The sequence below is a fragment of the Oncorhynchus nerka genome, linkage group LG1 (genome assembly GCF_034236695.1).
Source record: "Oncorhynchus nerka isolate Pitt River linkage group LG1, Oner_Uvic_2.0, whole genome shotgun sequence".
NCBI lineage: Eukaryota > Metazoa > Chordata > Actinopteri > Salmoniformes > Salmonidae > Oncorhynchus > Oncorhynchus nerka.
The window spans coordinates 3,901,293-3,916,308 of NC_088396.1; the positions used below are offsets into that span (position 1 = coordinate 3,901,293).

Here is a 15,016-nt window from a genome sequence, read left to right on the forward strand (position 1 = left end):
GAAGTTGCCCCTAGACGCTGATCTTGGGTCAGTTTTGCATTTTGGGGGTGAGGAAGCTGATCTTAGATCTGTACCTCAGGGAAACTTCACCCTGAAGCTGTAATCAAGGAGTTGTTTTCCTTTCCAATTTAGACTGTGATGGAAAACCATCCAACCCTCAGAGACAAATATCGGTCTGCCAGAAACAGTCGTCCTAGGCAACACCAACAGGCCCAGTATCCCCAGAGGCTGACCTGACAAACAGTTTCTGAGACTGAAATGAAAATAACAGGGGAGCTGTTACATGCAACTATCACTGTGCACACCTTGCGAGATGCCCTCTGTCGTTGTTGTAAAGACTATTATTGCTGTGATTTACAGATTAATTTTACGTCTGTGAATAACAGGTGGGTCAATTCAATCATTGTCTTATGAACGTGATCTGTGGTTACGGTGCATTCAGTCTGGGTACCAAAAGAGTTATAAATAACTTAACTGCAAATGAATATAGCCTATTGTGTGGGTCTATGTAACATGATAGCCTACGAAAGAGACATCAGAGCAGTATTTCCAAAGATTGTCAGTTTAGTTCCTAAAGTGAATTGGAAAGGGAAATGGGGACAATAGCAAACATGGCAGGGAGAGTCTATCAGCAGGCCACAACAGCCAAACACAGAAGCGTCCGACTTTCCTGAGCTAACATGCTGACCACATACATGTTTTCATTGCATCCACACTGCTCGCGTGCTTCAACGAGTGGCTGTTTAGCCAGGTCCTAAAATAGAACTACTCCCATCTCCTCATTGTTTTTTAGGAGAATATACCAACGTGGGTGATTGAAGGATGAACCGAGGTCCACACTCCAGTCCAGTTGGTGGTGGTAAAGCACCTTAAAGTTGGTTGCCACCCACCATATAAAGTCCAAAGAAGAAGAAGCCTGAAGGAGGAGAGATTACTAGAAACAAACTTTGTTTACCCCTTTATCTGTGGATTAATTGTCGGGGCAGAGGACCTTGTGCATTTCAGGTAAAATAACAACTCAATGTTTATATCCCAGGAAAATTTGCTTTCAACAGCAAGCTAGCTAGCTAAATTGACATAAATGTTGAATGCTTTTGACCTGTCCTCAAATTAATATAGTTGGTTCAGAGTTCATTTAGATTTTTCAACCTGGGTGTCCTGGGTGTGGGTGGACAAAATCAACATGTGCTCAATTGCGCACCCGGACACACGTGTGTGAGACGTGTGGTCAGCATGTAATAGCCCTGGCTGCATTCCCTCTCCATGATGCTGAAATGATTTCCCTTATTTTAGCGCCCCAAAAACGTAATACTTCCAGATCAACTTTAATGTCAATAGCATTGTAAAGCACAATTTCTCCCCTTTCCAATCAATTACATGACCTAAATGCTGCCCGTTTCGGCATAATTCAAGAAGGAAATGGCGGGTGTCGAAGCGAAACTAATGCGTGATAGTGAGAAGGAGAAATGTTGTGTGTGAAAATTGCTTTTTTTCACTCGATCTGTCCAACTTATCACCTTATCGCCTCTAAAATGTAAATGAAACACTATAAAGAGTTTATATAATGTGTCATTACATACCTATTTGAAGGTTTGTGTCGAATTTGAGTTTTTAGGGCGGTGCTAAACTGATCTTCAGAAGTAAACAGTTTTATTTTAGCGTCGTGATCGTTTGCAGTGACGACGCAAAAAATGACTAGGTATCCCCCCCTTACCCCCATCACTGTCCATTTCTTGTTTTTAAATGATGAGAGAAGTGCTATACCTGGTGGAGAGAGATTGTAAGACAGAAATAGTTGCTTTATGCGTGCTGTACGTTACGACATGACACATCAAGATGTAACGGAGGGTCCGTTTTTTTCAATTTTTCTCCAATACTATAGAGCCATTACCATGTCGATCAACGCTTGAATAGAAACCTAGTTCACACCCCCGATTTTGAAGTCAACACAGTCCCATTAGTTTTCTTTGTAGCCTCGTTTGAATGTTGCGGTTGCACACATTTGTACGGAATGGGGCGAGTTTACGTTAAATGGTCATAGATTTATTTTTATTATGGCATTTGTATCTCTTAGTTTATTCATAGTTATCACAACGTTATCAACGCCCATATTATTTTCACACAATATTATCAGCCACTCTCATTTGACAGCAAACCACTGGCAATTTCTTGTCATCTATTTACCCAATTTGTAAGTCGCTCTGGATAAGAGCGTCTGCTAAATGACTTAAATGTAAATGTAAATGTACTGACATAGCCTGATCTGCAACACACCTCTGCTTTTTTTCATTAAAAGACAATGATAGTATCCTTTTGTTGTTTAGCCTATTCATAGCAGTTTTCCAGACACTTTACATTAAGGGGGCAACTCACCTCAACCAAGCTATTACACTGAGTCCATTGTTTTGCATGTCACCTGTCGTTATGTTGACATCAGCTGTTATAGCTGATACTGTAGTTCACTTCTGCTTAGAACACTACCTGTCACCGCGCAACACGCAAGCATCCCCGACAGCCTATCACGGGTGAGTACCACTACCAGCACCTGTGACTTGTTCCCGGAACACCTGTCACACAGGCTACAATCCGGGACCGTTTAATAAACCCGACGCTTCAGAGTAGAATATGAATTAGGCATGATATTATATATTTGATATGCTATGAGTAGCTAAAGTCTAGTAGCACTGTTGCGATGCAGCCATTAGGCGATAAATTAGTCCAAACTCAATGCAGAAAAGCAGTTTAATATAACAATAAACTCCTGAAAAGTCACTGACATACCATCAATCATAGAGACAATTCTGTCTCCTCGCATAATTCCTGAAAGCGCCCGTGATATCACGGCGCCGAAACCACGTGTCTACGTAATGGAAAGTCAATGTTTCAATTGCAACCCCTCCTCCCTGTTTATTTCCAACCAGAGATCCAAGGCGAAGCGAAATACATGCTAATATTTCCCCAGGCGCACCGTACTTTTGGAGTAGATGTCAGTGGTGCATTTGTGAAACAACCGAGAGAACCACCCTTCAGATAAGAAACACAAACCACCCAAAAGCAGGACAGACCAGAGCCTTCAAAAGGAAACAAACCTGGCTTTACCGTTGCAGTGAGAGCAAAACAAAAGATCTGAAAACTGGGGTTGTGGGAATTTGACTTCGGCAAACAGTTGGTTTTTGAAGAAGAAACACCACCAAGTGAAGTGGATTGATTTGGCAATGTCTTGTTTTATTGGGGCTATCGTTGCTGTCTGTGCGTGTGCATAGGATGCATCCTTCCCTGGCTTTTGATGCTGTACAGATCCTTCTTCCTCTCATCAGAGTGATTAACTAATAGGCATGGTTTTCTCCTCGGAAAGCTGCCGTGTTTCACTGTTTTCACGTTAGTTCTGTTTGTTTAAGGGCAGCACGTCTCCTCCCGGTGCGACACATGCAATTTATAGAGTATATTTTCTATTACCGACTCTCCGAGGTGGCATCCTTTATTCGCCAGAAGAAGAAAAAAACCACCTTTATTGCGAAGTCTGACAGAGAAATATTTTCATCAGGTGAATGAAAACGCATTTATGCGACCTGGATATTTACTATTTTTCTATGATACAATTGGTAGCCCTGTCCCGGAGAACTGAAACAATTGTGTTATTATGCAACCGCAAGGATCTCATCTATATCTGGGTGTTTAAGCCACTGGATTGCTCTTCGCCCAAATCAATGTGGTTTCTTTGGAACATTTTCAGCAAAGGAACGCATATGCTGCAGTGTCTTTGTGGCAAGAGTCTTAAGAAAAACAAGAACCCAGAAGGTAAGCACTTTGCCATTGGATGTTCATAGCTTTTTTTCCGGTTGTGAACTGCACTGTGTGTGTGTTATAGCCCACGTTTGTTGGTTCTAAGGGGTGATAGATCTGCAATGATTATTTGTGCAGCGAGTGGATGCAGTGGAGAGGGGAGGGGGATAACTTATCCTGTAGAGCCGCTGTAGCCTGTCGGCGAGCCCTGGCATGGGGACGCGTAGTGCACAGACCGGCACACACAGGACAAATCCCCCAGCAACCCCGAAGCATGATCTCCTAACTTTTTAAATAGCGCCCAGACACATTATATTTTAGCACCTTGGATGGACATTGGGATCACATACTAATAAGGTTGCTCACTGAGCCGTCTGTCTACCGGTCTCTCTTTTAACCAGGTTTTATTTTGTCGGGTTGCTGCAGCAGCATTTCCACCGCAACACTTGCTTCTCGATTTAATAGGCTATTCGCTATGTTTCAGCGAGCTTGATGGATGAGCCAGACAGCCTATGTTTGTCTCAGTATCCACACATACATAACGATACATGTTGCAATATTTATTAGCGATGCATTATCACATGCCTTCTTTGGTCGAATGGAATGCATTGTTGGATAAAAGACGAACAGAGGTGCGTGCATGGGCTAATGCGATATTTTCTCAATGCAAAAAGACCCACTTCACAGCAATCTCCATTTGATTTCAGTTCTCATCACATTGGTGTGAAGTATCCCATCATAATAGTGATACTTATACCCCCCAATACACCACTGCGTGGCTATTGACGGCAGTGCATAAAAGTGATCCCACTAGGCAAAAACTGATTGAATCAATGTAGTTTCTAGTTAATTTCAACCACAAAATTCAATGTGATGACGTTGAATCAACGTAGAAAACTGATTGGATTAGTAAAAAGTCACATGTAAAAGGAACTTTTTATTTTTTACTTTGAACCTAAATCCAATGTCATGGTGATTTTGCTTTGATGGTTTCACCATGAATTCAGGTGAGTTGACAACACAACCAAATGTAAAAAATAAATGAAATAAAAATACATTGAACTTACGTCTGTTCCCAGTGCGATATTTCTCAATGCGATTTTTTTGCCACTGGGCAACTGTGTTTTTTCAACAGGCTGCTACCAAGGAAAGACTATTGTACAGACAGCCTACATTGTAGGTTTAACCTTGTGTCTTAAGTTGACGTGACAGCACTGTTTTTTTTTCTTTCCTCGACATTGGTAGGCTACTGCAGCATAGTCGATCATCATAATGAAGCTATTTTGCCTTGCTGACGACACTGCAACAATAACGACGAAATAAACATTATATAGTCCCACTTAATAGTCAAATTCACATCATGGCCGATAATGAAGTCAATAAAGACAACTATCACTTTTTGTAGATGAAAAGAATAGCTAGAATATTTTAAATGTAGGCTATTGAACGAGCTGCAGAAAAAACACAAACTTAAGAAATGCCACTCTGGGGAGGATAACCAAATCGGCACATACAGCCGATCAATCACAGCTACACGTCGTCTGCAGTTTAGCCATTGTCCTGTCATGTGGCTCTCATTAAAACGGATATACAGTACCAGTCAAAAGTTTGGACACCCCTACTCATTCAAGGGTTTTTCTTTATTTGTACTATTTTCTACATTGTAGAATAATAGTGAAGACATAAAATGATGAAATAGCACATGTGGAATCATGTAGTAACCAAAAAAGTGTTACATATTCTTCAAAGTAGCCACCCTTTGCCTTGATGACAGCTTTGCACACTCTTGGCATTCTCTCAACTAGCTTCAAGAGGTAGTCAACTGGAATGCTTCTTCAAGTGCAGTCGCAAAAACCATCAATCGCTACGATGAAACAGGCTCTCATGTGGACCGCCACAGGAAAGAAAGACCCAGAGTTACCTCTGCCGTAAATTGCTGCAAAGAAAACACTACTAAAGGACACCAATAATAAGAAGAGACTTGCTTGGGCCAAGAAACATGAGCAATGGACATTAGACCGGTGGAAATCTGTCCTTTGGTCTGATGAGTCCAAATTTGAGATTTTTGTTTTTGTGAGATAGCGTAGGTAAAACAGATGATCTACGCATGTGTGGTTTCTTCCGTGAAGCATGAAGAAGGAGGCGTAATGGAGTGGGGGTGCTTTGCTGGTGACACTGTCTGATAAGGCACACTTAACCAGCATGGCTACTACACCATTCTGCAGTGAAACGCCATCCCATCTGGTTTGCGCTTAGTGGGACTATCACTTGTTTTTCAACAAGACAATGGCCCACAACACACTTCCAGTCAGTGTAAGGGCTATTTTACCAAGAAGGAGAGTGATGGAGTGCTGCATCAGATGACCTGGCCTCCACAATCACCTGACCTCAACCCAATTGAGATGGTTTGGGATGAATTGGACCGCAGATGGAAGGTAAAGCAGCTAGCAAGTGCTCAGCATATGTGGGAACTCCTTCAAGACTGTTGGAAAAGCATTCCAGGTTAAGCTGGTTGAGAGAATGCCAAGAGTGTGCAAAGCAGTCATCAAGGCAAAGGGTGGCTACTTTGAAGAATCTCAAATATAAAATATTTAGATTTTTTAAAACTCTTTTTTTGGTTACTACATGATTCCATATGTGTTATTTCATTTGATGTCTTCACTGTTATTTTACAATGTAGAAAATGGTAAAAATAAATAAAAACCCTTGTATGAGTAGGTGTGTCTAAACTTGACTGGTACTGTACATTTATCTTGTGTATTTATGGCATTACCCGTACACTGTGGATGAGGTGCGTACAGTATGGGCTACTGGTGTCGCTGTGTAAATAGCAGGAGCCTATTCTATATCCAGAGGACTGAAATATGGAGCAGGTCATCTGTAAGCTATTTTAATCCTGTTTAAAGACAGCTGTTTGGGTCTGTGAATGTCTTTTTAGATAATTGAAAGACACTGATGTTTTGGACCCCAGAGTAAAAAGAGCAAAGCAAGCCTAGGCTATAGACCTGTGTTGACCCCCAAAGCATATCCATGGAAACTATCTGAAATGTAAACATTGAAGCATCAGTCCTTTATTCTCACAGTCAGACTAAATTGAGGATGCAGACTGGGATGAGAGGGGCTCACATCAGCTGCTATAAGATCCATACAGGCAAACAGGATGAGTTGAATTAATTCATCATCTCACAGTTAGAGGTAGCAAATCATGAGGTTTTGGATAAGTTTCCCAAAGTAATTACGGCCCCAGAAGCAGTAGTGAAGACAGAGAGACCCCCTCCGTCCAAAATGGCACCCAATTCCCTAGTCTACCTACTTTTATTTTTTACATGACATATCTCAGGGGGCAGTAAGACACACGATGAGATTTCCAGCATTTGTCAGCATAGCAGATGGATCCATCTATTTTCTCTTTCTCTCTCTCTCACACACACACACACACACACACTATGCATTATATGGACTAGATGTTTAAAGTGAAGTTTCTAAAGGAGCCTTCAACTCCAGCAGATGGCACTTGCAGATAGCCTTGTGTTGCCTAATATTTGCCTGGCAGGGGCAAAATTGCTCTGTTGGCATTGATGTATGTTTGCGTATGCTGTACTGTAGGTGTGAGGTTAACACAGATTTTGTTTTTAGCTGGGGATGAAGGAAAGCTGATTGGTTTTGTGAGAGCAAACCCACTTTGCCGGGGAACGAAAATGACTCTGTACAGTTTCTCTGAGGGACACAAGCCTTCTGTCCTGTGGCATGACTGTAGAATATAGCGTGGGTATTTGAATTACTTAGTTGGTGCACCTTATTCGTATTCTGTGAAGTTCATGCATGCCAGATTCAATATACAAACACAGTAACTTTATAGAGTACTCTAACTTATCAATCAAAATAAACAATTTGACATTGATAAACAGTAGAAAGAGTTTCCTTTCCATATCTGAGATGTTGGGAGCAGTGAAACTGCAACTGTCGGCATCACATCAACAGTATCACTGGCTCGTCTCACTTCTCACATATGATTGACATGAATTTAAAGAAACGCAAACATATTGCATTTCCCTCAAGGCAGCATAAACAGTTGCCCTCCATTGTTATTTTAGCAACCCTACCCACTGTAAAAGTGATGAGCTGTGACAGTGCTGCCTGCCTTCTGTCTGTTCAACCCATACCCCAGGCCGCACAGATCTAAGATCAGCTTAATGTCCTCAAATCCTGAACTTAACCAGAGGGAAGACCAAAGTAGGGCCCAGTACACAACCCATAGTTCATTAGCCCATACCCCAGGTTAACTCTTTGATACCAAAGTCAAACAGTATTTTTTTTCAATTAACTTAACTTCACATGATGAGGTTTATGGGATAAGGGTATGGGAGTAATAGGGAGTTTGGCAAAGTCACTGAATTAGGGCCTTCCACCATAGATACAACACAGGTGTGAGCAATCTTCAAGTGGTTTGTGGCACTATCCACAACTGTGGTGTTGAATATGCGTCAAACTGCTACTAGTTAGTGCTGGTCGCGGTGCTGTTCATGGTGCTGAATCTACACCCAACCGTTGCTAGTTAGTGCTGACCGCAGTGCAGTCCATGGTTCTGAATCAGCATCCACCGTCACTTGGTAATGATGGTCGTGGCACTGTCCATGGTGCTGAATGGTTGTGAGTGTTGCTATAACAACACACTTGAGGTTACCACAGGGTAGTGACACATTATCTTCTTACTTGCAGCTTTTTCCAATGAAGCCGTAAATAAATATTTAGAGCCAATCTGTGTATGTTGACCAACCTTTGCATCGAAATGGCCAACATTTTGTATTTTGACTACATTCAAGACAGAAGGTACCACAGACTGATGAAGTACCGGTAGTCATGACTTTCTCTCCAAGCTAAACAAACACCACAAAAAACACTTCCTGGCTTCGGGTACATGGAAAGCTCAGTAAAGACCGGTGTTTAGATGTATACAGAAGAGAGGGATGTGTGTAAAGCTATTCCAGGAGTGCCGGTTTGTCTTAGAGTACAGGCAATTCAAGCGCAGAATTCTTGTAGAAGACCAGAATGATGCAAATTAAGTTAGTAAATTCAAAGACGGAAACTCTAACTCCAAACAGACCGATTCCAGATGTACTTGTGGATATCACTGTAGGCGTGATGGTATTGACGGAATGATTTTGTCACATTCGTTGTCACACTTCAGTGACTATGATGACCCCTGTAGTTAGCCCTTCAGATTAGTGGTCTGGTAGAACGGGCACTGCTGCTCTCTGATACACATGCTCAGTCTGATGTCATAGAGAGGGGGTTAAGTCACTCTTGGTGGGCACATCATGATTCTTTAATTCAATCAAGTAATGAAGTAGTGTGGTGTAATCAGTGAACACTGGACTCCCCCTGCAGCTGTTCTACCAGTTAAGATTGAATTACTGACCACAACTTTTACGTCATGTCACAGTGAAACTTTGAGGACACTTGGGAATAGTCAAGATTTTGCCTTAGTACTTTTTTGCCATTGTAATTAGTGTCAGTGACTCAAAGCTCTTTCTCTCTCTCTCTCTGTGTGTGTGTGTGTGTATTTATCTCCCTGACATATACACCGCTATAAGATCCATACAGGGGAACAGGATACGTTGAATGAACCCATCATCTCACAGTTAGAGGTAGCAAATCATGAGGTTTGGGATAAGTTTCCCAAAGTAATTACGGCCCCAAAAACAGCAGTGAAGACTGAGAGACCCTCTCCGTCCCAAATGGCACCCTATTCCCAAGCCTACATAGCGCAAGACTTAAAAAGGCAGCAAGACGCACAGCGGTCCCTGTAGTATCAATGAGATTTCCAACAACATTTGTCAGCACAGTTAGAAACATCTGTTTTACAGTGTAGATGGAACCATCTCTCTTCCACTCACTCACTCACTCACTCACTCATTCACTCACTCACTCACTCACTACCATCACTCACTCACTCACTCACTCATTCCTCCTGCTGTCCGTACAGCTACCATCGCTCGGCTGCTTACTCAAATTCCCCACATGGCGCATAGGCTAGAGTGTACCTGTAGGCTACTGTTTGTGGTGCATTGTGAGGTAATGCTCAGCTCTATGGTATGTTACAGAGGCTTGGGGGATCATGGTTGTCCCCATCTGCCCAAAAATAAAGAGCTTTATTTCATACCTAATCATACAATCTCAGCGAGCAACAAAAGTTTTTCAATCGGAGAAAGTCAATAAGGTATGAGGAAAATGGTTCTGTAGTTGGTAGAGACCAGGGATGGGCAACTTTGATGGGGGTGGGAGCCCAAAAAATTATTGGAATTACCCCCTACACCACATTGCGAGCAAAACATTTTAGCAGCCTCCCTCTTGACAGTGGGGAGAAACATTTTAGAGTTAATTTCGTGTTATTCTACACGTTTTGCCATGGAGCATAGAGAAAATGTTGCAGTTTTAAAGCAAGCTTGCTGCAATTCTACTCATTTTGCCCTGGGGCGGAGAGGAGGAAAATGTGCTGTTTTACAGCAAATTTCCTGTAATTCTACTAGACAGAACTGTTTGCAGTTTAATATGATATCTTAGTGAGACATACGAACAAAATCAATGGGGGCCCCCGGGCCGGTAACTCGACCTTGACTACTAACCTTAGATAGCTGGCCGCTAGTGACTAAGTGACTATCAGTGACTGACTGTACAAGAGTACAGATTTTTTAAATTAAACCTTGTGTAATGTACTATTCTAACTTGTAACAGTAGGGGTCTCAAGTTACTGAGTTGCCTTGTTATGTAAAATCTACTCATTGACAGTCCGCGAGCTACAGGCAGCTGGCAATCTACCTTTTAGAAACCCCTTACTTTAACTTAATGGTGGTATTTAGAAAACACATATTGCCAAGTCCAAGAGGTGACTTGTATAATCCATTCTGCATTTTCTGTACTCACATGCACACACGCAGGCACATGCGCAGAGCTATCATACTTAGTAATATTATATGGACAATGAGTATTCAGTATCAATCGACTGACAGCTAGGTTTTGTATTGAATGTAGACATCACTTGCTTACTAGAATTGCTTGGGTTCATTGACTGTTGTGTAAATGCATTGTTTTTATGTATAGAGAGAGAACCTGGATTCAGTTATACATGCCAGAAAGTAGAGAGTGAAGATGTCTGAAATGATAGGACCTTGAACAGCCTTTAGAAATAGCAGGGGTTTTGTGTCGGTGTACTGAATGATATTTTAATACGTTCTGCTGTAGGTTGAGATGTGCCTGGACCAGAGCTAGGAGAGACTCAGGAGTAGAGTCGCTGGTCCAAAATAAAGAGCTTTATTTCATATACCTAACCATACAATCTCAGCGAGCAACAAAACTAAACGAACAAATTCAAATAATGATAAATATTATTAAGTAGATGAACTGTACTGTTATTGGACTTCAATCAGAGAAAGTCAAGGTGGTTCTCTAGTTGGTAGAGACCAGGGATGGTCAACTTTCATGGGGGTGGGGGCCACAAATAGTTTGAGTTAATTTTGTGCTATTCTGCACGTTTTGCCATGGGTCTTTAGAGAAAATGTTGCAGTTTTAAAGGAAGTTTGCTGCAAATCTACTCATTTTGCCCTGGGGCGGAGAGGAAAATGTGCTGTTTTAGAGCAAATTTCCTGTAATTCTACTAATTTTGCCCTGGGGCGGAGAGGAAAATGTGCTGTTTTATATCAAATTTCCTGTAATTCTACTCATTTTGCCCTGGGGCGGAGAGGAAAATGTGTTTTAGTTTTCCTGAGCACATTTCCCCTGTAAAAATGTGCTACACATTTCATTTTGCCCTGGGGCGGAGAGGAAAATGTGCTGTTTTAGAGCAAATTTCCTGTAATTCTACACATTTTGCCCTGGGGCGGAGAGGAAAATGTGCTGTTTTAGAGCAAATTTCCTGTAATTCTACTCATTTTGCCCTGGGGCGGAGAGGAAAATGTGCTGTTTTAGAGCACATTTCCTGTAATTCTACTCATTTTGCCCTGGGGCAGAGAGGATAATGTGCTGTTTCTGATTGAGATAGACTAACAAAATCAATGGGGGCCCCCCGGCCGGTAATTCGACCATGATTACTAACTTTAGATGATAGCATATATTGAACAGCCTTTAGGAATAGCAGTGTTTTTGTGTCCGTGTACTGAATTACATTTTATAAGCTCTGTTGTATGTTGAGATGTGCCTCACTGTCAAACTCAGGTTCATAAACCTGTGAGTAGTAAAATATTATCTTCCTCCCTGTACTTTTTATTTTATTTACCCCTTTTTTCTTCTCCAATTAGTAGTTCCAGTCCTGTCCCATGCAACTCCCGTACGGACTCACGAGAGGCAGAGGTTGAGAACCACGACCGCTGCGCCACTCGGGAGGCCAGCCTCCCTGTACATTTACACACGCGCACACACAGGCAGATAGACACGCGTGCACATTCTTTCCACTCCACAGTGTAATGTGAAATTACATGTGCATTTTAATAACCTAGATTCTGCTGATGGAAGACTTTCTATGCAATTCTCACCTCAGAGCAAGTGTCAGTGCAACAGCCAAAGTCATATATCCAAAATCCTTGACTTTGCAGATCAGGGTTTAATACTGTATCAGAAAAAGGAGCCATTTCTAGCTTGTTATAAGGCAGTTAATTCATGCTCGACTTGCAATTTGTGCCAAAGGAGAGAAAAGCCAGGCATTAGACCACAAGTCTATAATTAAAGGGGTTGGAAGAGATTTTAAACAAGAACTCCAACAATTAGACTAACAACAGGGTTGTCCAAAAATAACCTAAGCACACACACCAATGGCTTGTTGCTATGGTTTCACAAACAAGCAATTACTGCGAGTTTATAATTGGTAGATCTGCAGTACTTTCTTCGCCCACAATGGAAAAAAAGTGTTGTAGACACACTGCACCTTTGTTTGTCTTTATTTCTGAAGTGAGAAACTGTACTAAATGTATATGAACCAAGGGTACGTAAGACTATATGAATTAGTATGGATATTATTGCCAGAATTAAAAGAAACAAACATCCTTTAAAGAAGTGAATAAAAGTAGAAGACTCCAACCACTGTGGCATGTGTTCCTATTTGGTTTATTATTGAATCAGCATTTCAATGTCTAGGTTTTAAGGGTAGAGACATTCTTTTATGGTAGCATAGACTCTCCACAAGTCAGTTATTATAACCTGACGTGACCATTTTAGGACATCTCTTATATAATGATTATGATCCCATTAAGTAGGCCTTGTAACAGATGGTTGATGCAACAGGTACACATACTTCAGAGGCTCTCTCTAAGTTTCTTTAATATTAATCATCATGTTGTAGCCAATGTGAAAATCGGCCGCAGCATTATCCTCTATGAATTCATTTGGGTTCCCTCTCTCTTGCTCTTGAGAACTGGTTCCCATTCCACCTCCCTTGGAAAGGCAATCAAGTTAACATACAAATCAGTACAGAGAGGGGAGAGGAGGAAGATGGGAAGAGAGTCAAATGAAGTAGTACACAACAACAAAAAATCCTGTTGATTTTATGGTACATTACTGGCAGCCAGTTACTGGTAAGTTATTGTAAATAAAAAAGTACAGTATGTTACCTTAAATTCCAAAGAAACTTGGCTTAACAGTATATTACTGTAAAGTGTACTGTACTGAACTCGACTCTATAGTACAGTATATGTACCAAACTGTACTTTACTTTTCTCTACTGTGCTCTATTGTACTGTGCTGTCCAAACTGGTGAAACATAAACGTTTATGATTGGTTCAGATTTGGTCCGGTTTGGAACAAATCTGAATCAGTCATGGACGTCTATATTTGGGCCCAATTAAGGTCGGTCGAGACGTCTGTGGATGTTGAAATCAAAGTTGATACAAACTGGTCCAGATGTATGTTGACGTTGAAATCAAGGCCAGGGTGGACTGACCAAATTTCAACTACTTTTCAACGTCCATGGATGTCCGATGTCGATTAGGGCTCAGTGAGTGAGGATGTTGGTTACAGTAAATGGAAAGAGTGGGGAGTCATGGGTAGGTGTCAGTAAGAGCTGGGAGAGGGAGAGAGAGTGGGCTCATGGGTAGGTGTCAGTAAGAGCTGGGAGAGGGAGAGAGAGGGGGCTCATGGGTAGGTGTCAGTAAGAGCTGGGAGAGGGAGAGGGGGGGCTCATGGGTAGGTGACAGTAAGAGCTGGGAGAGGTGACATTAATGACAGAGTGAGAGAGAGCAACTTTTTCAGACACACTTTCTTTGACCACCAGATGACAGAAAGAAAACTGTTATGATCTGAACATAACAGTGTGCCAGTGGAAGGGAGGACCGTAGCAGGTGTCCCAACCGTGGTTTGTGACAACTATGATTTCCCATTGTAGCCAATACAATTGCAGAAATACTGATTTGGTGACAGAATTTAAAGTTTTAATCACTTAATAATTCATAAACAAAATTGATATCAGTAAAAACAATTGCTAGGTCTACTTTGATGAGGGAGAGAAATTAGAACATGGATTTTTGGTAATGTCATGCTAAGGCACAAGGCAATGTTTCTTAAACAAGGCAGATTTTTGTTCCTAAACTAAATATGTGTTGCTAACGGTTGGCAGGGATCTTTACTTCAACATTGTTGTGTTTTAATGTATTTCTAATATTTCTAAACCCTTTTTTCCAGTAGATGTTTTCTAAGACCCCCTTTCCAACTATTTGACTAGAAATCAAATCCTTTGGATATTCCACATTTTTGGGATGGAAAATGGTTGAAGAATGTATATGCCTTAATTTTTCACAAGAATCTTAGCTTTCATTTTACACCCAATTTGACATGCTCCTATGAACTTCACATGTTGGTGCTCATGAGTCCTTTTACATGAAAAATGACCAATATTACCTGTGTTAGATTTGAATGTACATCATAGGTGGCTGCTTTTTATTGTATTTATTTAGCTAGGCAAGTCAGTTAAGAACAAGTTCTTATTTACAATGACTGCCAAACCCTAACTCGGACGACGCTAGGCCAATTGTGCGCCGCCCTATGGGACTCCCAATCACGTCCTGTTGTGATACAGCCTAGAATCAAACAAGGGTCTGTAGTGATGCCTCCAGTGCCTTAGACCGCTGCGCCACTCGGGAGCCCTGCTGAGGGGAGGGCGGCTCATAATAATGGCTGGAATGGAATAAATGGAATGGCATCAAACACATGGAAACCATGATTTGATGTATTTGATACTATTCCACCATTC

At 41.5% G+C, this 15,016-nt stretch overlaps 1 protein-coding gene across 1 annotated transcript in view; it reads left to right on the plus strand.

Moving 5' to 3' along the window:
- Positions 1–2,880: 2,880 nt before the first annotated feature.
- Positions 2,881–15,016, plus strand: part of fgf14 (fibroblast growth factor 14) — a 301,770-nt gene continuing 289,634 nt past the window's right edge. The window contains exon 1 of the mRNA XM_029650224.2: positions 2,881–3,798. Coding sequence (XP_029506084.1) covers positions 3,549–3,798 — 250 coding nt within the window. The 5' untranslated portion in view covers positions 2,881–3,548. The remainder of the gene's footprint in view (positions 3,799–15,016) is intronic.